Consider the following 27,583-nt stretch of genomic DNA (forward strand, 5'->3'; position numbering starts at 1 on the left):
AGGCAAAGAGCACAGGCAAAGAGCATAGGCGAAGAGCATAGGCAAAGAGCATAGGCAAAGAGCATAGGCAAAGAGCATAGGCAATGAGCATAGGCAATGAGCATAGGCAAAGAGCATAGGCAAAGAGCACAGGCAATGAGCATAGGCAATGAGCATAGGCAAAGAGCACAGGCAAAGAGCATAGGCAAAGAGCATAGGCAATGAGCATAGGCAAAGAGCATAGGCAAAGAGCATAGGCAATGAGCATAGGCAATGAGCATAGGCAAAGAGCATAGGCAATGAGCATAGGCAATGAGCACAGGCAAAGAGCATAGGCAAAGAGCATAGGCAAAGAGCATTGGAAAAGAGCATAGGCAAAGAGCATAGGCAAAGAGCATAGGCAAAGAGCATTGGTAAAGAGCATAGGCAAAGAGCACAGGCAAAGAGCATAGGCAAAGAGCATAGGCAAAGAGCATAGGCAAAGAGCATTGGCAAAAAGCATTGGCAAAGAGCATAGGCAAAGAGCATAGGCAAAGAGCATTGGCAAAGAGCATAGGCAAAGAGCATAAGGCAATGAGCAAAGGCAAAGAGCATAGGCAAAGAGCATAGGCAAAGAGCACAGGCAAAGAGCACAGGCAAAGAGCATAGGCAAAGAGGGTAGGCAAAAGCACAGGCAACGTTCATATTCACTAATTAAGCATGATCCACATAATAAAAGGCACCCCATTAGCAATGATGTCACGTTGAATTCTGTTCTTATGTGTTAAGAAAGATAAAAAAACAAATTATTAAATTAGATTAAGAAATTCAATTTTTTTCGATTAGTTGAATTCTTTGCTTTCTTAGGTGGGCCACCATTGGCCTTACGGAGCAGTATGTGCATGAAAAGGTCCTGAGGTACGTAATTCTCAAATATTCTTACATCGGAGCAAGGTGTTAACGAGGGTCGATCATAATTATGCATTCAAGCTGGAGGTCACGTGGGACCTTGGAATCACGTTTTATAATTGCATTACAAACCCCTTAGTTTCCTGTTTTGGGCCTTCCTTAAGAGAATATTTTTCGTGATCTTTGGCTTGACTGTCTCAAGATTATTTGCACCTTGGGGTGCTCCTGAGACAAGATTTATAAAAACTATTCACTATCAACTAAGTGCGACTATTAAAAAGTAGAGGTATTTCTATGTTGGGTCCTAAAAAAAGTAAAGCCAAAAGTCTAGTTTTCGAATATTTGTTCCTCATAAGCTCTTATAATTCTAACAGTTTACTTTTTACTTTATATTTAGTCAAAAATTATAGTTATTCTATTGATAGAACTTTCAATGCCATTTTTAAGGCATTTGCCTCCCCCTGCAAAAGCATAGTTTTTTGCTTCAATATTTTGTCCTGCTAAAGCATAGAAGATTTCTAGCAGTGTTGAGGTTTTAATGAAACCATCAAAGGTTTGATTTGAATGTTAAAGGTTTGAATGAATTTATTAAGATTGTAGCCGAAAAATCTAACTACTAGGTAAGGTTGATGGCACTTCACCAACCTAGTTCCCAAACAGGGTTTCAGCAAAATCATACGTGCCTTGATTAATCGATGATTGTATTGTTGTGGTCCACTCAAGAAAATTTATAGCCATACCAAAAGACATACCATTTGCATACAGTTGCCGTGGACACGGTTTGCAGACAGCAACGAGTAACGCATGAAATGTTAAAATTATTTGCGAGAGTTATTTGAGTAACAATAATTATAAACTGGCGTCTAAGAGTTCTAAGGTCAAGGGTCTTGATCAAAATGCAACAATTCAAATAAACCTATGTTTGAGCTAAAAGGGAGACCATTTATTGGCATTTCAAATCTTGCAAAAAACTGTTTGCACCTCAAAAAAAGTTCTACTTTGTAAAGAAAATTTTATGATTTGAATTTTCTACATATGAATTTTCTACATATACCTGGCTGCTCACTGCTCTATAAGAAAGACTGGATCGAGCTCCTTTTGCTAGGAGAGCATCGTCATCCGCGGAGGGGCCCTAGGACAACCGGCCTAGACCGATGGAAAAACAGAATTATTGAATTCTTTTCATAAATTTACGAATGGGATGAACAGTTTATATTTATGCTTTTTTGTGGTCTTCTTTAAAAATAAATTCACTCGCACCGACTTTATTTTGTTTACAACACTTTCTTTATTCGAGCCACAGATATTCGAGCTTCTTTTTTTTATATTTGTTTCTACCTAGCATCCGAAGGTATAGAATCATCAAATCTTGCCCTGTTCAAAACTTGTATAAAAAAATGGAAAGGAGAAGAATGTTGTTGTAAATTATGTAGATGCTACCTAGCTCAGGTTGAATTCCTTAAAAGAAAATAAGAAAAAAGTCGTCTTGATGAAAATATTAAAACATCTTTTAATTATAAAGTCATTGTAAAATTTCAAAAAGTTTTTTTCAATTTCATTTCTTTCAATCTTCAATTTCATTTCTTTCATTAAATAACTAACTGTTTTATACATGTAATTATTAATTATTTATTCATAATTTTTTTATTCTAAATTTTTGTAAAGTAGACCTAAATTAGCTTGTACATAAATTGTACATAGATAGCTTTATCATACCAGCCTGCTGTAAATAAATTGATTATTAAATATATTATTTTTGAAAGAGTTTTTAGAATACTGAGAAGCTTATTCTCATCGAGCAGTTTCCTGGTCCTTCCTCTCGACGTGACCACACCTCGTGATTCCTAAGCCTGGGCTCCTTTCACAATTATCCATAAAATGTTTCAAAAGGACCGTCCATAAATTCAACTGCTTGTATGAAAGTCTTCTTTCTTAATGCTTATTTGCTATGTACGTTGCGTGTGGTACTTCATCCCAAATAGCAAGGCCTACCTGTAAAAATATTCTTGATCTTATTGTTGAATTCTTGATATTCTTGAAAATATTATAAGAGCACCATGGAGACGACGCCATGGTGCTCTTATAAGAATATACAGGGCCAAAAGATGTGAATTCGTAGTACCCATAATGAATCCTTGCAGAAAAATGACGCCCTTTTCAAATCGAAAGAATTTCAGAACCAATCCAAAATTATAGTGTTCTGTTAGCAAACTTCAGAACTTCTGCTGGCTACATTTTGGTTGAACTCATGTATTTGAGCTCTTCTATAGTATTCGTAAGTGATTTATATTACGTCATAACTTTTACACTTTACATGTGATTTGTGCCAGGTATCTTTCATATAAGTTTATTGATTTTTTAGGGAAACATACGTCAGCAACGCTGCCAGCCTTCATGAACATATCCTAAGATTGAACGTAAATGAGCAAGATTCTTCTTCATCTATAAGTTCTCTCAGGCTCTCCTACGAAGACGAGTATCCTTTTTATTGATTTAGATTTTCGAAGAATTTCATCTTGCTCCAGTTTTGCAACACTCCATGCTGGAAGCTCTCGCTATTCTTGTGATAAACAATATTTAACTTATAATTGGTTTACAGCGTCAGTTAATTGCTTATGTCAATGATATCATTTATCATGAATTTATATATTGTTATGTATAAATAAGTACCATTTATAAATATCAATTCTATTCGATGGTTTGTTTTCCAAGTACACAACCAATACATTTAGACCTTGTTGCATTATTCGATACCTATTTTCGACTGTAGTCCTTGACTATATTTCAGTCTTGGGATTACTTTGTACAGACACTGGTCACTTTTCGATAGCATTTGCAACACAAGATACACTGCATGCAAGTAAACAAAGTTTTGTTCTGGTCTTTACCTATACTCTGTACCTATGCTCTTTACCTATGTTCTGTACCTATGCTCTGTACCTATGCTCTGTACCTATGCTCTGTACCTATGCTCTTTACCTATGCTCTGTACCTATGCTCTGTACCTATGCTTTGTAAGGAACCTACATGTAGAAGGCCGAAATATTTAAAAAACTTATACTACTAAAAACGAAATCCCTAATGAACTTTTCGATTTGAAAAATTTCTATAACTAGAACCATCAAGAACTAAAAAGCCTGTTCCATTCATTTGCAGTCAAAACTTGAATAGATTGTTCGCTATTCGTGTGTCAAGTGCTTCATTGAGTAGTTTCCGCATATGCTATTTCGCCCCTCTCTCTATTAAGTGTTACTTTTTGGGAGATGAAACCGTCAGTCCTTTGTTTCAAAACAATACCGTCTTAAACCAATCAGTTTTGCAGGGTCATTGCACATGCACATTAACAACAGTATTCGCAGGGCTGTTCTGTCTGTGACCACACAACTGTTGAACTTCCTGCCAGGGCTTCAAGTGATAATGTGCATGTGCAATGACCCTGAAACGGAGGCGGGGTCATTCACATAGTACGTACGCATAAAAAATCGATATTCGTGACTCCCCTTCCCCCTTGTACGCAGTCGTACTTTCTTAGTGACCTCCCCTTTCGTACGTACACTTCGAAAAGACCCTTCTCCCCCGTTATTTGAATCTGCATAAAGTAAAATGTTGTGGAAGGTAACAAAGCAAAAAGATACGTTTTTCCGTTTCCGTTTCTATCATTAAAGTCTTGCTGTTTCCGAACCCATCTGCCGACAAAGTGGGTGAGTCACCTTTATTTGCCGACATTTCTGACAGTTTTCGAAGCATCTCTACACGTTTTTTACAGTGAAATATTTTTCTACGGGGTGCTACACCCCTCCACCCTCCCCCTCCCCCTCTCTGTAGCGACGGCCTTTCATCGGCCTGGGTTATCATCAGGTAATTAAGAATCTGGTTCTAAAAACATGTTAATTAGTAACTATATGCAGGTATCTATTGCTTGGATAGAGATAACAGAACACCAAGCCTTTGGCAGAATTTCTGATTGGAGTGGGGAAACTGCAAATTCGCCGTCGTGTCCCTCACCCCTGTTAGTGGCAATACCTATGCTTTGGATTTTAGGCCTTTAGGCCCTGAGGCTTTAGTGGCTCTTTCGACCTTTTCGTTTTTTAGCCTTCGGAATTTGGAATAAACTGACAAGCAAGTCGTACATAGAATGGCTTTATTTACGACGACATATGGTCAAAGTTTCGTAATAATTCTTCAACACAGTAGTCTATCAACTTGATGTTCGGTTTTCTCGCGCCAAAAAGCCACGGATTACATATTCAAACTACCTTGAATTGAAAAATATTCTGTCTCACTTTCGACAAAATTACATAGACGGATCCGATCTGGACCAGATCTATCCGTTTACACCGGATCCGGTCCAGATCGGATCCATACGGGATCACCTGAAAGCGACCCCAAAAGTGTTCGGAAAGCAGATCCAAAAGTATACGGATTCACCAGTTTCCATGTAAACGCAAGGCCTATCCTCGCTCTTTTGGATCCGATCCAGTTCGGATCCGCTCTCGTGTAAACGGAGTCTAAGTGTCCTTTTTCTTAAGTACTTAAGGGTCCAGGGGTCCTAGGGTCTCTGGGTCTGGTTTTTCCAGGATGCCATCAAAAACTTTGCCAAGCCAAGAACTCAATCAAGATTCAACACTTTGCCAAGTTTATCAAGACATCAATCAAGACTCAAGTCAAGTACTGTATCCCTAGCAGGCAGAAAACTTAGGATGAATGTTATTTTCAAAGCTTTTGGTCTTTAAAGATCCAAAATCAAAGCCTGATATAAGCCAACTAAAACAGCACTTTTTCAAACGCATGAATTGCCTATTTCAGGTCTGCAGGTTTATCTGTTAAAAAGGTCCTGGACAAGAAAACTAAGGTTTTTTCCAAGTTATAGTTTCCAAGATTTTTTCCAAGGAGGAGAACTAGTGGAATTAATTAGGGGATAGTGCTTCAGGGTCCTTCTGAATAATTGTGCATTTAAGTTTTGAGAAAAGGGTAATTTCACAAATTGCACCTTAATTGCACAAAAGTTATTTAACCTTTTATGAACCTGTTTGCGTTTTCTAACCTATTTAATCTATTTTGGATTGGTGAAGCTTTTGCTTATTTTTCTTTCCAAACATTTTCACACAAATGGAAATTTAACTCAGACTCTCAATAACTCTATTCGATAGCTTACTTGATCGACATTTCCTTTCCTTTCACATTTCATTTTGCTCAATAATATGCGATGAAGCCAGAATCCCATAAACAGAAACTTTGGCATACATTAGTCCTTTTTGCCTGAATGATTTCCTTTACGCGTAGAATGAATACGTTTGCATTGCCTGAACTCTAATTATGTTAGCAACGTAAACAAATCAAAGCAAACTAACAAAAAACGCAGAATCAACTTGACTAAGAAATGATTTAAATATTATTCTTTCTTTGAAGGTTTCGAATTTGGACAATGAAAGGGCAGAAGAAGTTACATGACTTTTTAGCTAGTCTTGGGTAAGAGGATGTTTAATCTACGTATCTTTGCAACTGCTAACGATAAGGCAGAATTGCCGTTAGTAGGGAAAGAAATAGCCTACGGGGGTCACTATAAACGAACACTTAAAATTGGAGAACCATGTTAAGACGATCACTAGCTCATACTACGGAACCTTATCCATTCTAAAGAAATTAAAGAATATTGCCCCGTTTCGTCTAAGGAAGCAGCTCGCAGAATCACTCGTCTTAGCAAAGATTGACTACGGCGTTCAGGTCTATACGCCGCTAACTGTGATGCTTCAGAAAAATCTACAGAGAGTACAGTTAGCAGCCGTATCGTTTGTTACTGGTCGTTATGTTAAGAGTACAAAAGATATCTTGAAATTAGGATGGCTTCCTATAAATGAAAGAAGAGATTTCGATCTCCTTAAACAAGTTTTTACGGCATTGAACTGGGAAACGTGGCCTAATTATTTGCAACTGAAAGTGAAAGAAAATAAGCGAGAACTCAGATCAAATGTCAACAGATCGCTGGAAATACCATAGAAAGAGAGCAAACCTTTCCAGGATAATGCTGCTAGACTATTCAACTCCCTGCCAGAGACAGTAACAAAACTCTTCAAACTATAACACGTTTTTGTCATTGTCAAACAAATTTTTAGTTAATAGAGCTGAGCAATGTAATTAATTCAAGAGACAGTCCTTTTTTCTGTAAATATTTTTAAAAAACAAATTTATTTTAGGTATTGTAACTTTAACAGTGAAAAGCCACCTGTAATGGATCTTTTAAATATTAATTATTTTTATTATTATTATTATTATTATTATTATTATTATTATTATTATTATAAATATTATGACTAATTTAGTGATTCACAGACACCTAGATGTTAATTGGTCCGGATAATATAGGAGGGAGCAGTCAGCAACAAGCTGACAAAGGTCCCATTCTGTCATCTCAAGTTAATTACATAGACAATGTCTGTCTCAAAATCCTGGCTGTTCCTAGTAGTGCTGTCTTTTGTATCACCTGAAACTTTACATCAATTCCGATCTTTTCCATGTGCTCTTCAAAACAATATGATATACATTCAAATGCTCCTTTAATGGTTGATATTTCTCAATTTTTTCTTGTTCTTTGCCTTTTACCCTATTATCACCAGGAATGGCAATATCAATTATCTTCACATCCTTTTTTTTCTTGTCAACAACAACAATGTCTGGCCTTCTTGCTTCAACAACCCTATCACATTGAATCATAAAATCCCACAGTAGCTTAAACTTGTGATTTTCTAAAACTCCTTCAGGTTTCTGCTCATACCATTTTGTGGCTTTTTCAAATCCGCACTTTTCCGCTATCAACCAATGAACATATACCTTGCCACATTGTCGTGTCGTCTTTTATATTCTGTCTGTGCCAGTTTAGCACATTCGCTCACCAGATGACTAAATGTTTCTCCCTTGTCACCGCACATTATACATAAAGGCGTATCACTTGTTTTATCCATGTAGTGCTTAGTATAATTAGCGCGCAGCGCCTGCTCCTGTGCACTTCACACTAATACTTCAGTGCACCCTTTCAGATCTCCGTTCCTTAACCATGACCAGCTTTTTTCCCAATCAATTCCGTCAGTATTCTTAGTAAATTGCCCATGCATCGGCTTATCTTTCCATCGTTTTTCCAAGTGCCTTCTTGTCTCATTTTTATGTTCATTTGGTGCTACTGCCTCCTCAGTATTCATTGTCCCAAGGTCTCTCACTTTTGACATATTATTGCCTCTAGCATGCTTAACATAACAAGCCAGGTTGTTTGTCTCATTTTCAATACCAGCCCCCTACCACCCTTTTCCTGCTAACATAAATTCTTGCTACATCGCTTCTAGAATGAAGTCCTTTATTCGTTGTCATTAATTTCCTGGTTCTTCTGTCCATACTCTCTAGCTCATCATTATTATTATTTTTGAACAAACTGCTATTCTACCATCATTATGTTCTGTCTAAAGTTTCATGGCATTTTACTGTTGCAGATCTACCAAGACCTCGGTTGTCCAAAACCTAGACAATCTTGTTTCCAATTACATTCGCCAGTGGCTTGATCTTCCTGTTTCTGCAACATTGAGTGGAATAATCCTCTCAAAAAATCAGTTTGGCCTAAATCTACAGCTGCCTTCTATCAAATTTACGCAATGCCAAACGGTCTGTCGCAATGCCCTAAAATCTTCTCCTAACATTGACATTCAAACCCTAGGGAAAAACACCAGTCATGACACGAACCTACAGTACGACATCTATCGTAATACTAAAGCGGTATTAAAGCGGTGTCAAATCAGACAACAAATAACGTCTTTCTCAAAACTTACCATCTCAGGGAGTTACAATTACCTTCCTACTGAAACATTCACTGGAAAAGCTGAACGGTATTTGGTCAAGTACACAGAGCAATTTGCCGAGTAACATCTTTAACTTTACCATCAAGTATCATAACAACACTCTTCCAACTCCTAAAAATCCGCTGAAATGGAACCCTAGTCAAACATCTGACTGTGAATTCTGTCTTCTACATCCCAAAAACACTTCTACATGTTGTTGCTGGATGCAAAGTGTACCTTGACCAAGGCCGCTATACTTGGCGTCATAATTCTGCATTAAACTTTCTAGCCACTTCCTTTCAAGCAATAAACGGGTCTTCTCTCTACGCAGATTTACCAGGCTTTCTTTCCCCTTCTATCATAACTGGAGATCAACTACGCCCTGACTTACTTCTCAAAACTAAGGAAAACTGTCTGTACGTTTTAGAGCTAACCATAGGCTTTGAAACAAATCTCAACTGCAATGCTGTCAGAAAGTCAGAGAAATATGCCATCCTCGTATCTGACTTAAAACGTCAGTTTAAGTCAGTCTCGTTTGTCAATCTTTCCATCAGTTCACTTGGTATTTTTGGCGACTCCTGCAGCTCATTCATCAACATGTGTGACTTTTTGTCCATTGATCATCAACAGAAACGCTACCTCATCTCCAAACTTACAAGCATCTCCATTCGCACCACATACTGTATATTCTGCTGTAGAAACAAAACTTGGACTAATCCAGAGCTACTCCCCTTTTAACATTTTTGTTCTTTTTTCATTACTACGATTGTAACAGTTTTTATTTTGTAAACACAGGCTAGCCAGTTACAAATTACCTTGTAATAGTGAGATTTGTAATTGTAGTTTTAATTGCAATTAAAAATGAAAAGTTTCCATTATTACTATTATTATTATTATTGTTGTTGTTGTCAAAATTGTTTCTGTTGTATGCGTCAAAACATATTTAACAACAGTTGTATGCGTCTAAGTTTTCGTCCATTTTCCGTTGACCTCAAATTTTTAAAGTAGCCACTATAGTAGATATAAATGGGGGCTACTTATTATCCTAAGTTCTACTTTCGTTGTTTTTAGCTCTAGTTATTGTAAAGGTCATGTTAATGTTATTGTTTAAAAGATTTGTAGGAGCGTAAAATTGTTGAGTTTTAATTATCAACATTCAATCATTCTTTCATTCGCTCGTTCATTCATTCATTCATTCATTCATTCATTCGTTCATTCATTCATTCATTCAGTCATTCATTTATTCATTTATTCATTCATTCATTCATACATTCATTCGTTCATTCATTCATCCATTCATCCATTCATTTATTCATTCATTCATTCATTCATTCATTCAAAAGTTTCAATTTGAAAAGATTCTTTCTTTACTCATAAAGGCTGCCCATTATTCAGTGCAAGCAAAACTTTTCGTCAATGGATGTTCAGCTCAGAGGTGATGTCAAAGATCTAATAGAGGAAAACTGCAAGAAATTCGGGTGAGTTTCTTTGTAAGAAATATCCTTTTTGTAAATCTATTTGAAGATACAAGCAGAGATCTCCCGAGGGTGGGAGATTTTATTGATAGTTTTGACAGCCCATTCAAGGCCACAGCATTGGCTGACACAACATCTGTGTTTAGCATCTGTGCCTGCCAAAACAACATCTGGGCAAAAAGTACTGCATGGCCAAAATTATTTTTTTATATATGATAAAAAATGCTGAAATTTATGACATTTCAACCATTTTTCTAAACAGCTTATCAACAAATTCCATACACAACTCTTTTGGCCAGTTTGGTGTGTATGGAAATTCTCTATTTTTTAAAAAAAGGTCTTTTTGCAAATAAAGGAATAACTGTCCGGCAAAAAAATTTAACAATTGTTATCCACGCGTGAATGACAATTACTTCTTTATGTTACTTCTTTTCAAAAATTGTTTTGGCTTTCGAGTTCGTCTTTAAAGTTTAGTTCTAGCCTTTGAAAATCAGCTTCGTTATTTTTATGCAAGAGACAACCCTGTACGTTATGTGGGGAGTTTATGTATAGACGTTTGGTGTATAGAATATGACGGTTCTAAGTTGCTACTTAAGTTTTACACTTGATGCGATCATCCGGCAACTGTTGACATTTTGAAGTTTTTTTCCTTGAATATACTAGATTGCGGTTCAGTATTATAAAGAATAACTATGAATGTGAAGAAATTGTACCAGGAATAAATAAGAGATTATTGAATAACGATGTGTCGAGCATATTCCGTTATCAAGTTCTTTTCCTTGAGTTTTTTACACATAACACTGCAACAAAGGTTAGCCGGGTTAGCCCCTAAGTCGGAACTTAGAGAATGTATTTAGCAATTGTTATATTTTGCCAAATGTGTTCATGTATAACTAACTTATGTTCTTTTGAGAGCTGCTACAATTACAATTTTTGCAGAGTTGAAGATATCAGCTGTCCGTCGTTTACTGCCCAATATGGTTTCCGAAATAAGGTATGCAGTTGTCTTTTCTTTCCAAGGCCTTGTAACGAGCAAACAGCAGAAGAGCGGAGAAATGAAGATCAATCAAGCTACTATATATAATTGTTGTATGTAATATAAACAGAACATACTAGACACACATTCATATAACAGAATATGAACGGAGCATGCGTGCATAAGTCCTAATGAATCAATCATTCACTCTCTTAGTTTTGCTGGTGTATTCATCCGTGCCTGGAGAACTGTAGATAGGTTCAGAACATTCACTGTCCGCAACCTCATCTAATTCTTTAATTGCAACCTTTGTTGATAGCTCTACAGCTAGCTGCTTTACCATTCTTTTCTTCGTGTAAACATCTTTAGCCACACAACAATTAACTTTCTAACTCGTGAATAAAATACCAACAAAATGAAGGGCAAAAAGCTCCCTCAGAAATCATGCCCTAGACATCAGAAAATCAGTCATGAGGCCACGTTCCCACATCATCGAGAGCGAGTTGGGCCGTTGGTGCATCGGCGCCAATCGCTAAACCTACCACTGATTTGGACAGGAAGCGGTTACTTTGGAATTTTCCATAATAACCCCCAATTTAATTGATAAAGGGGAGGGAATGGACAAGAAAAGACTCTTTTCCCCACTAACAGCCGATGCACCAGTCTTACCTAATAGCATCCAAATAAATGCTAACAGCATAAAGGAATTCCTAAAGGTACGAGAAATTTTAATGAATACATCAAGAGAAAAAAAGAGGGAGAGGGCCGGGAAAATGAACAGCACACTCTTTTCGTCGCCTTTCACCAAGCAAAGTGAAACCAACACTATGCCAAAAACCTTGAATACCCCTTAGAATAACCTAGGGAATGAAAACAGCCATGAGCCATAAATCTTGCCCTGGCATTACTAAACAAATCCCCCGGGGGCCAAGACTACTTCGCAATACCAATAAACGAGCAATGCAAATGCAAGAGAACCATGAGAAAGCGTGGCACATGAGACTGAAAATATGAATAACAGTCAGTAATCAACTCAGGAGTAACAGCCAATGCAAAAGCCCCTCGTGAAATTAACTCTGATTAAATTTCATTGAATCATCATTTTACCAACCCCCGTTCACACTTTTGGCGCGCAAAACATTAGTTTGTTGTAACAACACCAACAGCGTTAGACTTATCATGCCCTTTCCCGCCCCAAAATTAATTTTGATTGATTGACCAAATTATTTTTCGAATGATATGCCGATTTTATTATATTTTAAAAGGTGCTCAGCCGCTTAATATCTTGTTCCTAGGGTTTTCTCGGGGTGTTCTTGGGGTGTTCAGCCTGTTCTTGGAGTGATCAGTCTTTTAGAAACGACGATTTTGGGTGTGGGTCACATTTTTCAGACATGTGCGGAATTATGGTTCCAATTTTTTTGGAATCATAATTCCAAAATGGCACGTCCCTGTCCAAAGTTAGGCTAAGTCACCACCATTTTTATTACAATCAGTATTCCTCAAAACCTCATTTTTTTAAAAATTAAAATGGCAGACATTTACAACTAGGGTTAACTTGCAGACAGCTTGAGAAATAATGTTAGGGAATCATTTGTTTTTATATCTAGTTGCATTTACGTTTTATTTTTCAGAATAAATTGATTTGTTCATGACTTTTGTTCTCCTATTTGCTCCTAAGTTTTGTGCAGCTGATATTGTTTCCGCTGTTAGTGCCACGTTAGAAGATGGGGTAAGCCGTTTTTCTAATTTGTTCTTGCTATGCTATATTTTTGTTTGGCACTTATTTACCTGCCTTTGTTCGTTGCTCTGTTTTTTTTTGTGTCAATAGTGTTCTAAGCAGGACTAAAGAAATTAGCTTTGGCATGCTTTCAAAACATATGCGAGAGCGAGGATTTGTCCGCAGATGAAAGCATTTCTAGGTACCCTATTGTCGTCATGCGTACTTGCGGTCATCAACTCCCTCATACGCATGCGTGATATTATAATTCCCACATGTCCTGTGCTGTAAGTTTGCTTATAGGTTCTTTGACCACGCGGCATGAACAGGTTAGATTTGCATTCAACGAGATATCAGTATTGATTGTTGCTGATATTTCTGATCGATGCATATAACAACCCACCTTAAACCTCTGAGCGGCACGTTAGTCACCCCCACGTGACGCACGACAAGGTGGGACACAAGAAATCCAAAAAGAGTAGAATTTGAAAATCAGTAATTGTCTGTTCACTCTTTCCATACTCATAGTTAATTGTTTACTATATTCTGCCACTCACTGAAGGTGAATCTAGCTATAAAATTTGGATTAAACCTGATTGCAATGATTTGTGTCGAACTCGAAACATAAAGGTCGTGGTTTGAGCTACATCATTTCCAAAAATTTTGCAGTAAAAATTCGAATATGAGCAACTTTCTTTAATTGTAGTAGATAAATGTAACGCATTCAAACAGGTATACTGAACAAAAAACAATTTTTCAAACAGTGTGAAAATAAATAACTTTTACGTTGGGAAAGCAACTCTATGTTTTCAAATTTTACAAAACGTTTTTGAATTTGCAGGGCTTAAGCTTGCAAATCTTTTTTCCATGTTTTCACTTTTTTGTTAGTTTGTTATCTATTGATCGTATCACTTTTACTTTTAGAGTGACAGCAAAAGTTATTCGGATAATTTCTTGGAAGCCCTAGACGTTCTTTCTAGGTACTTTTTGCGTTCTTGTCCTTTTCTACAAGTTAACGCAATGTCCGTTTGTATATGTAGATGTGATATTTTCTCAGTTTCATATATGGGAATTACTATTGATTGCAACAATAGTAAACCGCTTCACTTTCTTTATTGACATATCTTTATTGATAAAAGCAGCGTTCGTTTTAGTTTTTCTGGGTTTTCTAGTTGAAGAAAAGAATTTTTTTTATACTAAGAAAAGTGAGTGAATTTGCCTTTTGCTGTTTCTTGTCAGAGCAGATAAAGCCGATTCTTACTCAGATCAATACGAAACTACAGTTTGAGCAAAGTAGGTTTAATTGGCCCTGAAACTCATCGACCACAAACGAAAAGAAATTGGTTGATTTAGTGAAATTTTTGCTTGCAAAAAGACCTATTTTTCAATTTTCAAAAATGAATGGGTCACGTCATTTCAAACATTCAATATTTACAATGATGATACTTTAAATTCCCTAGAAATCAAGTGGATAAACTTCAGTCAGCTCTGGAACTTGCAAAGCGCCAGGTCAGTATATTGATTGTAACACTTAATTTGTTTGGTAGGCGAACAAGAGAAAACCTTTTGAGTTAGGCAACCCCTATCTTGGTGTCAAAGAACATGCGCACAGAACCTGATAATTATAAATGAGTTTGCTGATAAGTGCTACTGATAAGATAAGCTTGTTGATTCTTTGCAGACGGAGGCGATGGTTGATCAGGTGCGCTCATTCATAGACATGCACCAAACTGTATGTGCCGGCCCATTTTTGTATGCTCACGTGCAGGAGGTAAGATATCCTTCATTTTTTCTCAGAGAGTACGCCTGTATCATGTACCTTTAGAAAAATACCATTTGAATTTAAATTTTCCTGACCATTCTATTTCTAAACCATTCAAAATAATCGACTTTGACTTAGAGTTTAATTAAGACTAAGAAACAGTAACCTATAAATGTAAATATAATCAATCTACTGGACAGCTCAGCGAAATTACTTTAATTTTTTCTGTAAGAAACTTTCTTCAAGAACACAAGAGATAATGAATCTGACCGATCAAATTCCGAACTGTTTGTATACGATTGTCTGCTTTGCTTTTTGTTTGCATTTACATTGAAAAATAGTTCATTATCCATACTTCATTAATCTGCGCGAGCACGCGAGAAGAAACTTTCCTTCGCTGAATTTCTGCAGGCACTACTGAATCGTTTATTCATCTCCATCATTTCACATTCCCAACTGACCGACAATCTTCACTTTAAAGGCCCAAGTTTGATTTCCAATAGCCAACATCAAGTTCACTGCTTGTCTCTTCCTCTCTCTGTTATGTCTCTTTATCTCTATTTTCTCTTTACCTACTTTTCTCTCTGAGAAATTTTGAACAGGTCTGATTGAGAATAAACAGAGAAACATAAATTGAGCATTCCGGTTTTGTTGAAGGAAGAGGAACTGGAGACCAAGTTGCAAAAATCAAGTGGCTATTTAAAAAGCATGTGAAGTAAAGAAAGAAATATGTAGAAAGAATTTGTTTTATGGATAACATCAGATCGTTTGACTGTATGGACTAGAACAATATGTGATTTGTGATGAAAAAGTTAGGAAATCCAGAACATTTAATAGAACCTTAATAATTGTGATTTAGGGAATCTTGATCATTAGCCAGAAGCGCATGTAGGAACAATGTAGTGTCAAACAGGTTCATTTGAAATCAGCAAAGGAGCAAGACAAGACAGCATTCTGTCTGCCTACATGTTTTACTTATGTGATGAGACTATCATGAGCAACGCAGGGCTAAATGATAACAGTATCGGAATCACAGTACATGGGAGAATTATCAACGACTTGAGGCATGCAGATGACACGATCGTGATTGCCGAAGCCAAAGAAGATCTGGACTTATCAGAAATTTAAGAAGGCAAGCAAAGAAGTTGGGCTACTACCAAGTTGAAAAAAATGACAATGACAGAAATTAACAACTTCGAAGTAGATGGGGAGTCCATCGAGGTATTAAACGAATTTTAGTTTCTTGGCTGTACATTCACCAGAAAACGCTGTTCACACAAAAGAAATTAGCAGGGGGCTAACGCTTGGCAGAATAGCTATGGTGAATTTGACAACAAAGATAATAGAGGAAAACATCTCACTGAAGACCAAGATAAGATCGACAAAAGAACTGGTAATACATGTTGCTACATATGGAAGTGAAGCATGCATGGTAAGCAACGAAGCACACTGAAGACCAAGATAAGATCGACAAATAAACTGGTAATACATGTTGCTACATATGGAAGTGAAACATGCATGGTAAGCAAAGAAGCAAATAAAAAAGATTGAGCACTTTGAACTTTTATTATGGAGAAGACTCCTAAAGGTATTCTGGATATCTAGAAGAACAAATGAAGTTGTATTATTCTTCTTCTTCTTTATGTGTCATTCCCACAGGCAAAGGCTTTCCGCCTTTTTCGATCCCATACTCTACTGTTGTTGCCACATTGAACATGCAAGGAAAAATTGAAGGCAAAAGAGCAAGGGGAAGACCTGCAACAAAATGGTTTGCTAAAATCAAGACACTCACAAAGAAACACATGTATACCACCTTAACAAAGACACTAGAAACAGTTGAATCGAGACAGCAAGCTCATGACATGACCAGGGGTCGAATTCTGTTCAGGTAAATAAGTCTTAATCTGCCACATTTGTCTCATCTACATCCACTGAATATTGTTTTTTAATTAGGGCACTCCAAATGCACACCAGTTTGCCAGACCAACAATCATCCAAAAGCTAGCACGATTCACGCTTCACGCCTACTCAGCCATGGTAAGTACTGATTAAGTTATGCAAATGTAGATCAAGGCAGTAGCGGACACCCGCGGGGCGACAACCCTCCTAGCCCCCTCCACCTAAATATTTAATTGGGCAATGGTCTTTTGTTTAAAAGCAATGGGGAAATGTGACGTCATCTTATCAAAATAATAGGCTTGCGCCCCCATATTGACCAAGTGTCCGCCCCTGAGTCAAGGGGTTCGCTAGACGTTTAGGTGCAAAATCAAGTTTTTTTGCTAGTGTTTATAGAAAACCAACATTTTGTGGGTAGTATATTTGTTGGAAACCCTTTAAATCCAAATGAAAGGAAAATTTGCCTGATAAAAACCTTAGTGCACAGAGCACCTATTTATTTCAAGACTTAACTGGGTCCAGATCTTAACGAAATCAAGGAAATTCTTTTGGATAATGGCTAACCAAAGAAGTCATTTTGACCTGTTTTAGGCAAAAAGTCGCTTGTTTTCGGCAGGGGAAATGTTTTGTACTAAAAAATGCCATGGATTAGGAATATTTGAACAAAATTAAAAACTCAAATAAAATAAAACGCCCATGATCATTTTTTCCACAGTGATGCCTCGTGTTGTCTATAGTACTAAGGTCATGCTCCAATCCATTGAAAAGGATTTCGTTCCTGCCTATCAAAAAAGTTTTGTCTTTCGTGATTTTTGTGCCGATGAAAGTAGGATGTACTAGTCAACGATTAATCTATAGGATTAATCAGTATATTCCCGCAAGCATCAGGCAAAGAACTGTTCCAAAAAGAGAACAGCCAAGAAGATTTTTGTAAAGAACAGAATGCCTAAATCAATTGTGATTCGGCTATAGATTCCTTTTCACTTTACTAGAATGCATTTAAAAATTAAACCATTTGGTACCATATCATTTTTTCTGTAAATTTAATCTTAGTTTAAAGTGTTGTAGTTTTCCCAACTCATCAACTCCCTAAATAGCCTACACACATTGCATATTTTATACTAATCCTCTCTTGTTGTTGCCTCGTGTGTTTTAGCACAATTTCTTTTGTTGCCTTGCCTGTAAGAAGAGCAAAGATGACTGCGCTGGTGATCTACTCATCGGAAAATCTACTCAAAAAGGGTTCACTATCTGCAACTGAGCGTTTTGCGTTTTTAGCTTCTCGTAAAAATGTAGCCATTGAGCACGCGAGGCAGCAACAGCACAGGATAATTAGTATAAATTATGCCATAATAAGGAAACTGTGCAGATAGTTGTAATTATGTCAAACATCCAAACCATTGAGAGTTGGCAAGCTGGTGAGTTGGCAACAATGGGAGTTGGCGAGTTGATGGACTGGTCGATGGGGAAAACTACGACATCGTTTTAGTATATGTCCACCGTTTATTTTTGTCTGATAATTTCGACCAACTAGAAAATTTAGAATCATTTGATCATTTGATTTGTATTGTTTACTGTCATTCCATTTTGTCTTGAATTTAAAATTTTCACAATTTTTCAGCTGAAGTAAGCTTATAATGTTGGTTGTAATAATAATGTTACTTTCATTCATATCAATTATATTTTATGAATTCAACATTTTTTGACAAATGTTTTTTAGACAAAGAGGAAAAAGACAAAAAATCTTCCGTTCATTCTTGCTGTGCCACGTGAGAACGATGAAGGTGAGCAATGCTTCGGCAGTTATGCAGCTTTTCAATAAACATTTTGGCCACGAATTGGCATGTATGCACTAATGATGATTCGAACATCAAATGAGAAATTCCACGCTTCAAACACCTACAACCACTCAGCAGTTATTATTCTCAAAAAAATACTAAAGAGAATTTTCAGTAGAGAAGAGTTAAATCTTTCTAATGTTTTCTAGGCTGCTAATGTTAAACTTCTAAAATTCATAAATGGTTCTCGACTTTCCATTGATGCCGTTTTGACACAGTATTGTTGGATACCTTAATAACAGCAATTCCTTTTAGCAAAATACCATAAAATTAGCTGAATGAATCTTATCACAGTAGTAAGTCAATAGTTTCTCATCACAGTGATTTCGTCATTTTGCTTAACCATCAGTTTTTAAAAATATCAAAGATTGACAGACTGAAGAGTAATTCTAATAAATATTGCAACTGTGAATCTCTAGAAACCAAAATTCTATACCTCTTTATGAAGTGTAAGTAATTTAAAAAGGGGATTGAATATTCTTGCAACCTTTGTGGAAGGGGTTATAAAACACATAAGGAGTCTGGTGGCTAAATCAATCAGGAATAATAAAGATATGCCAAGAGGAAAAAGGAAAAGTGCTTTTTTAGCAGTGTGTGTGTTGCCTCTGACCAGCTTGAGCCTTTAGTCGTGGTTTGTCCCTTTGATAATGGTGAACAAAATAAAACCTCTTAAGCTACATTGTTTTACTTCTAAATGGTTTTTAATGGGGGTTGATTACTTACATTAGTTTTTAAAATAGGAGGAAACAGATCTACAGGGCCCTCATTAATGTTTCATAAATTTCCTCTTCCTGGAGTAGTCAAGTTACCAGGGGAAAAGAATGGACTAAATCAGAAGTTTTGCTTGAAAATGGATGTTATCTTTGTTAAGTTGTCTTTTCTTAACTGGGCAATTTGGAAATGTTCTCTCAATAAACTTTACATTTTACTTTGCTTACTTTCATTAAGAAAATATGTTTAAGGATGCAGAACGATGTCTTAGTGTCAAGAAAATGTTAATTAACTAGAAAGGCTATGAAAGCATAGAAACATAAAAGTTGACAAATTTCTTCATCTTAATATTTATCTGTCTCTAAATAAATAAACTCTGTAGAAAATTCAATACGTTAGCCATTGCAAATTTATTCTTTTTTCAAATAATTACAATATGAATTAAATATTTATGTACATTGAAAGTACAGTGAAATTCTTTACAAGTTTGAAGGTAAATAAAGGCTTGGTTTTCAGTGTTCAAAATGGCTGAATAGTAAAAGAATCCATATTCTGCTTTTAGGTACCTGCCTTTTGACTGGTGTTCCCCCAATTGGAGAGGATTTTACTCGCAAGTATGCTTCTTTCCATATTATCAAGTTTTCTTACCACAATGTGTGATTTTGTCAACCTAACCACTTGCAATAATTTCCACATATAATGAGGATAGTGTTGAATAGAAGAAATAGTTGGATAGTTTGCCCCAAGCACATCTACACAGATATTTTGCTTTTACACCCGCACTGTATTTTAATCTAAATCTTTCAATATATCTAGCTTATTCTGTCCTAACACACAATGTCTTTCTTTCAAAAGTTTTTTTGGGGCTGCATTCGATCATGCAGCTGAAAAAACAAAAGCACGCACAAATCAAGATTACTTTGATCCAACAGGTATGAGGGTTCATTGTCGCTATCTAACGTTTTTCAAAAGCTGAATACCACAAAAATCCAATACGCATTTCACACATTAAACCGATGAATGAATTTACCGATGAATTGTATTGAAGTTTCCTGTAAAGCATCATATTTAATGTGTTTTTCAATTCAGAATTTTTCTGCATTCTATTTATCAGATACATTTCCTTCGGTCTCTTAAATTTGCAGTTCTGTGTGTTGCAAAGTACCAGAACAAGTCCTTTAGAATCCTCCTAGTATCTGGTAATAGCCGGATTGTCCGGTAAAATCTGGCCCTTTATTCCGGCTGGATTCTTGATATATAAGCTGAAAATGCTGGTTGGGTACAACCCTACAATACAGTGTGTTTTTGCAGTCTTATGCGTAAAATACACCAGATTAGAGTTTATATGATGATCTGGTCAAAGGTATATGCTGTTTCAAATTCATTCTCAATACTTCTACATAAAATGACAAAAACAAACATCCAACAGCAAGCCAAAAATCTCAAAATTGCCATTGTTCGCTAATGTTCAAATTGCTTCAAAGCAGAAGACTTTCAGAAAATTCTTTGTTTCGAAACAGAGTGATTCTCACTCCGCTAATCCGGGCATTCTGTACTGGATTGGTGCAGCGTAGTGTAACCCAAACCTCTATGCGATATAAAAAAGCTCTAAAACTCTATATTTTTCTTTCAGTTATTGAAATGAAGAGTGAAGACCGGAGCAAGTTTTTTGATGCTCTTTCTGCATTACTTGTCTAACAACAGTGGCAGAAGGGAACAAGTTACAGAAGGGATCCAATGTAAATAGTTACCAAAATAAATACCACTATTTAGCATCACAAGCGATACTTTTTTTAAAAATCTGGCATCATTATGCATTTTCTGTTATTCGTGTTATTCTGCAATCAAGACAACATACAACGGGTAGCATAGAACGGGTAGCATAGAGGAACTTACATGATATGATTTAGTTATTTTTAGCCTTTCAAATGTGTTAAATTCATATTTACATTATACAGGTGTGCTATTAAAATTAATTACATTTTAAATCAATAATATCATCATCTTCCATATTCAGATCATTTGGGGTATTCTTGAAGCTCACAAGTTCCCCATCGAAGTATATCTGAACCGTCTTAACATCAATTTTTCTTGCGGCACAGTAATCTTTTATGGTGTTTTCCAAAGGTGAGAACTGTAAGGAAGTATAAAGAAAGTGTAAATCTAATGATGAAAAGTAGATTTAATTTCAAATGCTCAAATGAAACCCAAAGTTAGAAATACTCACAATGACAAAGAAACTATTCAGACTGGAACAGATGAAATTTGCATTTCATTTTTAAAACAATACCTACTCAAATATTTGCAAATTTTCTTGTAAACGAGCTAAACCACTTGTATCAAATACTAGAAGACACTTGATACCTTGTTAATGGTGTGTTCCTGTTTTGAATGCACTTCATCTCCTTGTACTTTTATTTTGATAACATTATGAGGGTGCTTGCTGCCACTGTCCAATGCATCATCAACAACAATGACACAATCTTCGAAAAAATAGTCAGTAATTAACGGCCTGCATTTATGGCCTGCATTTATACTTTATTCATGAACAAATTCATAACATACAATATATTCATTTAAGATTCTTGACTACAACTGCATTGGACTGGGAATTTATCAAATTCTCAAAATAAGGATAAATTCTAAAAATCTTGATAAATGCTAAAGCTATTCCATGTTTTTTTTTATTTTGCTAAGCCTATATGTTTGGGTTTTATGACATCATTTCCACCGCATTAAACAGATGTGTGCATTGTATAGTATGGTATACAGATACCTGTATTACACGTAACGTGTTCGTTAAGATTCAAATACTGTTAGTTTTAAACAGACATCATACATTGAGAAATAAACTTCAGTGCAAACAATTTTGACAACTGTGCCTGTTCGCTTAAAATTTTTATAGTCAAAATTTCAGTTAGGCTGTTATTTGTAATTTAAAACTCTCAACCTATTAGTATGTAGCAAATGGAAAGGTCAGGGTATAAAAACTGACCTACGGACTCAAAACAAATACTTCCGGTGAAGTGAATAAATATTGAAGTGTTCCTTACTCCCGGCGTTGAAAGGATTACAACAAAGAACAGTGCAAAGTGCTGAGTGTAAACAACAACAAACATAATAGAATTAATATACTGGTATTTCGTCTCGGTGTGCAGGGCTTCCTCGGAGCTAAAGAATTAAAAATCGACGTTTGCACATATATATGCAATTTACAGTGGCTATATGTGATTTGATTGGTGGGTGATGAAGGTGTAAACGTGTAAAATGCATGGCAGAGACTGGAGAGTGATGACTGGAGGGAGTAATGGGCAATGGGAAAGGGATATGAATGAGCGTAGTGTGTAGCTTGGAGAGCAATGATGTTATTATAAGAATGATGCCTGTGGTGTTGGGATTGATGGTGATGATGATTACAGTAATGACGATGAAAACCATAATGTTTTTGAAAATGAAAAAATAGCGATAATAATAAAAATGATGGGAATGGCATTGGTGATTAATAATGACGCTGAAAGTCAATGGAGTGTTAGCAAACTCAACAAATTCGCGAAAAAATAATGTTTCTTAGCTCTTGTTACACTCTCTCGTTAAATGCGTAGCTGGAGTAGAGGAGTTATCTGTTTATGATGTGTCCCGGTTTGCAGAAACATCTATATTCGTTAAAGTCTACTTTCTGCTCAACATTGTATGAGCTAAAAACGTTGCTGATGCAGTGTAGTCTAATATCAAAATGTGCCTTGGTATTGGTATACGTCCCTTTAGTGGCCCAGTCGGTGATATGCTTGCAGGTGATACAGTCTTTTCAGGAGTGATACAGTCTCTGCGATTTTTGGGTCGAATGTAACTAAGTAGAGGTGGCTGCGGGAAGGCTTAGTTGCTAGACTTTGTAGGCGCCAGAAGTGGCAAAGCAGGGTTGTATGCTTCCACAAATGGGTGCCTTCTTTTTTGTGACGTTTTTGTGCCCTTTTGAGGCCGGTTTCTCTGGTAACTTTGGCAACCTTCTTTATTTCGTTGCGAGCATTTTTGTGTTTGTAGACACGTGTCGTCAAAACAGAGGAGAGTTTACTGTGTACTTCTTTTAGATTGAAAACAAATTCCGCATTTTACTGCAAACTTTTTCATTCTTCAGAGCATCACAGATATAATTCGATACATTTGTGTAAAGTGCGAAACGGATAAAATGAATGCAATAGATAAAAAAGGCATTGTCTCGAACAATTGAAGTACAAAACAGCTAGATGGAAAGGCGACCGGGCGGTTATCTAAAAGATGTTGACCGATGGCAGAATCAATTGTTTTAACGGTGTCTCTAGACCTACAAGATCGAGGAGGCTGTTCTCTTTGAAGGGCAGTTTTGTTTCTTGTGTTGGAAGGAACATGTTGTTTTATCCTATCCCCCAATCTTTGGACTGTGTGTCCTACGTAGCCAGAATCACACTGGCACGTGAATTCATAAACAACGGGACTCTTTTGTGTGGTAGGAACGCAATCCTTTTGAATGGATGGAAGGGCTCTCTTAGTGCTGTAAACAATACCGGGATTGATAGCAAGAAAGTGTGGTAGTTTATATTAGGCACTTTTTGCGGACCAAACTTTTGAACAGCCGAACAGCACAAACTTTCGGCTATTGTTTGGTCCGAAATTTCGGGATGTTCGGCTGTTCAAAAGTTTGGTCCGTAAAAGTGCCAAGTTTATCTTAACCAGGAATCGATCTACATACAATTGAAGTAGAGTTTGCCTACGACAATAACATGTTTCTAAAAGTTATGTGGCATTTATCAAAGAATACAAATTTTTGCAAGCATTTACCAATTATATCTGCGACAGTGTACTCGATACTTTTGGGAGTGTCATCGTCTTTAATCAAGCTCTCTTTGAGGTAAAGTAATACCTTTTCTGAAGATGTCCTTTCTTTTGCTGCGATCATGTCGATTATTAACTTGAAATCTTGGTTCTGTTAAAAAGTTATTGATGAAGATAACATTTGCAAGATATAGGCAGTGAAAACACAAATGCACAACCCAAAATTGAAAGTCAAAGGGAAATGTTGCAAAATATTTCCAAAGCATTTTATACCCAACTTAACAGATTTATGATGAACTAATACATGCATATTAAATTAAGCAGCCTCTTCCCAGCTTCAGGGTTTCACGAAACTCGTGCTTTTTTATTCACAATTTTAAGATTTCTTGGTTCTTTATAAATTTCTATCAGTATCCGAACTTTCTGATTCTTTAAAATCAAGAGGTATTAAAAACATGGATGTGGCTTCCACTTCCAAGAAACCCCAGAAAAGGCCATAAAAAACATCTGTTGTACTAAAAAACCGTTTTCAAAGACGCTTCCGTAGAAAAAACCCATCACAATTTCAGGTGATTCCAATTTTAACCATTCTTTCATGAGAAAGATGCTTAAATAGAAAAATTTCTACATACCAATATAGGTAATTTTTTCAAGGCCCATATTATTCAGATTTGAAAGGAGAAATTTATTCTAAGACTCACGCTGGTTATAAATGATTGTAAACAGATCTTGGAAAAACATTGCAATGTATAACTTGTTTAAAAAATATTTAACAATAAGCTACTGTATACCTGTCTTATCTTGTATTTATTAACATTTCCATGACATTTGACCTTAATCACCCGTTCCCGATTTACAGGACTATCATCCAATATAACTAGTTGAGGCAACTTTTCATTGCTCCTTGTTGGTAGAGGGAGAGTTGGTGATGCTGTTTCAATATTTGGTTTGTTATTGTGTGAAAGAAGATTTGTTAATGCCCTAGAACAAAAGATTGCTTATAGATAATTATCCTAATGTTGTGCATTTTTATCATTGATACCTGGCAAAAATAAACATATCCAATCCAATATGGCTCTTCAGCGCTAAATTTCAAATACAAGTCTTTCTTACAGAGTTGAATTAATTACTTGAAAAACTAAGCATCTTACAGATTTTAATTAGTCAAGGTCAATAGATTTAAATACTTCAAATCTTCATGATTTTTCATGAAACATGACTTAACATTAGAACTTGCTATATTTTTATTATGGATAGCTATTATTTAAAGGGCAGCATTTGCCTGCTCTAGACTCCTCTAATTTCTGCTTTCTAAAAACTTTCAAAACAAGCGCAAATATTGTAAACATACTTGTCGAAACTATTCAATGTTTCTAAAAATGAATAAATATGTAGTAGGTTTGTAGAGAAGAGGGGAATTATTGCATTCTTCAAAAATCATTCATATCATGAGAAGAAAATAAATTGGTCAATAACAACCATCTAAAGTACTTACTGAAAGGATCTTGTTGTTCTTTTGTTATTAACACAAATTACTGGAGTTGGAGATTGTGCTGGATACTTTGGAGGCTGATCTATTGTGCTTGAAAATAATTGAAATTCATTAAAGCAAAGCAAACTATTTAGTGAAAGGCAAAACTTTCCTACTTTACTAAAATATTTACAAAAGCAAAGATAGAAATTGAACTCCTTTGTTCTATCAATCCTAGTATGTGTCTGTGTAACAAATAAAGGAGATTGTGGAGTTTGCGCAATGGCACTTATTTGCTTGTATCCAGAAAAGAAATGTTTTTCTAATCCTATACAACCAAAATAATGTTTGGAAAGAGAATTGTTACTTTTGTGTTGTCCAAATGTTACACTGTACCTTTACACAAAACTGAAAAAGGCCGTTCTTTTAAATCCATTAAGCTAAGGTTAGCCACGACTAAAGCATATATAAATTGAATGAAGTAAAACAGCATACTTGACCTCGAGAATATTTAAAGACATACAACAGATACTAAAGGGGTTTAAGCCATCTGTTGATTGCCTTTGAAGTACATTCAATTATCAATTATAGATTAAATCATCAAAATTGCCAGATGTCAGATTATCACAGAGGCAGGATTAATAAGAGAGGTGGGATATTGGAGAGAACAGGAGAAGAGAGGCAAATAAAAATGGTTTCTTATATGGCATCAAGACAAAACTGCCTTGCTGTCAAGCCAAATATAATTGCTTTAGTGAAAAAGCATCTTGAGTGAAGAGAGTCCCTTTGTGCAAGCCTTTTTATAGAAATGACTCTCTTGTGTCTATGATAATCAAAAAAGACATCGGTTCTATGAAAGCCCTTAAACTATGCCTTGAGCTTACAGAAATAAATTTCACAACATAATTTTTATCATAGTGACCCTAGTTCAATTTAAGTACAAAATGTTTATTGTTTGACCCCTTGAACTGCAAATTTAAAGCTTTGTTGTTTGAACCAAATATATTTGTGTGATGCTCCATATTGGTGCAAGGTCCTTTGACACTTGAGTTTGCACAATTAAGGTTCATCCATTCTCAATGATTTACAGAATTCAAAAGGTCACAAAGATAACAGCAGATTTCTCTGACATCCATAGAATTATCTATATAAAAGAACAAATTTCTTTTTCATTTTTAAGGCACTTCAGACATCTGAAGCTGGAATTTATGGATCCATCTGATGATATTGATGTACTGCTCGCTTGTTGGTGCAGACTGTTCTGGTAATGATTAAACTGATGATGTCACTTGTATAAGTAAGTGATTTCAAAAATTCACAGAAAATTTACAAAGGCTTCCACAGCAATCTCGAATTATGTTGTTTTTATCGTAATCAGAAGTCAACAAATTACACGGTAGAAAATGTGTGGGAGATATGTCCTGATGAACAACCATTGTTGTTTATGGCAGATTCTTACTAATGCCTAGGATAAGAAAGTACCAAGCATTATTCTGTACCCTGCAAACACCAGATTTTACAGTCTGAGCACACTTTCAGCTCTGCGAGGAAAGGCATTTGAGCTCTTAGCAACCAAGCCATACATGACATGACATACATACATGACTTTAGTAAAATATATATAGAGAGTAGCTGACATACTCCTAGAGAATAGCTGAACTCCAAGCTGACATTGAAGTTGTCTGAACTCTTAGGCTCTGAGCGTAGTGTAAAGTAAATGCGAACGCATATTTGCCTTTATTTTGAATCAATATAAACTTAAGAAACTGAGATTATATCATCATCATTACATTATTCAAAACAAAATAATCTACTTTGCTCTTACTCTTTATCGACATCGAATGAGCCTAATTCAGCCTCGCTGCAATGATCTGAGTCGTCGTCGCTACTTTCAGAGCTAACACTACTTTTGTCACAATCTGAAGAACTTCCTTCGCTTGAATCACTATCACTGGCATAATCCTTTGCATTTCCACAAGTCGCTTGTGCCATTTTTTGCTTTTTAAATGAAAACTCCACTGTATTGCCGTAGCTGAAAAGTTCGTCATCACTGTCGACTTTCCTTTTTGAGCCCTCCGCTATAATATTTCTTTCCTCCATTTTGCCTTTAAATCTTCAATGTTTTTTCTGTGCAACTGCCATTTAAAAATCGAATTAAAACTACTTATTCAATGCCTTCACTTGATAACTGTACAACTACAGTAGTATATCATACTGTATAACATAAATGTTTTGGCGCGCAGC

General features: G+C 36.0%; 2 protein-coding genes across 2 annotated transcripts; one reads left to right on the forward strand and one right to left on the reverse strand.

The window, feature by feature from the left end:
- Positions 1-825: 825 nt before the first annotated feature.
- Positions 826-20,875, forward strand: LOC135683847 (cell division control protein 45 homolog; the record flags this gene model as incomplete). The annotated part of the gene is given in 15 exon segments (XM_089109192.1): positions 826-876; positions 3,230-3,343; positions 3,656-3,727; positions 6,277-6,336; positions 10,067-10,165; positions 11,102-11,156; positions 12,817-12,867; positions 13,780-13,835; positions 14,316-14,364; positions 14,537-14,626; positions 16,571-16,654; positions 18,234-18,297; positions 19,625-19,676; positions 19,918-19,994; positions 20,696-20,875. Coding segments are annotated over 15 exon segments (1,039 nt in total), but the record flags the coding sequence as incomplete, so codon positions are not given.
- LOC135683848 (NFATC2-interacting protein) lies at positions 20,802-27,571 on the reverse strand. Its single transcript, XM_065199217.2, has 6 exons — positions 27,165-27,571; positions 25,364-25,450; positions 24,660-24,849; positions 23,875-24,019; positions 21,427-21,545; positions 20,802-21,196 (listed from the first exon to the last, which is right to left on the reverse strand). The coding sequence occupies exons 1-6, from the start codon at positions 27,437-27,439 to the stop codon at positions 21,035-21,037; spliced, it is 978 nt and encodes a 325-aa protein (XP_065055289.2). The 5' UTR covers positions 27,440-27,571; the 3' UTR covers positions 20,802-21,034.
- Between the last annotated feature and the right edge of the window lie 12 nt (positions 27,572-27,583).

Source organism: Rhopilema esculentum, chromosome 7 (assembly GCF_057945365.1).
Source record: "Rhopilema esculentum isolate cy_ngs chromosome 7, ASM5794536v1, whole genome shotgun sequence".
NCBI lineage: Eukaryota > Metazoa > Cnidaria > Scyphozoa > Rhizostomeae > Rhizostomatidae > Rhopilema > Rhopilema esculentum.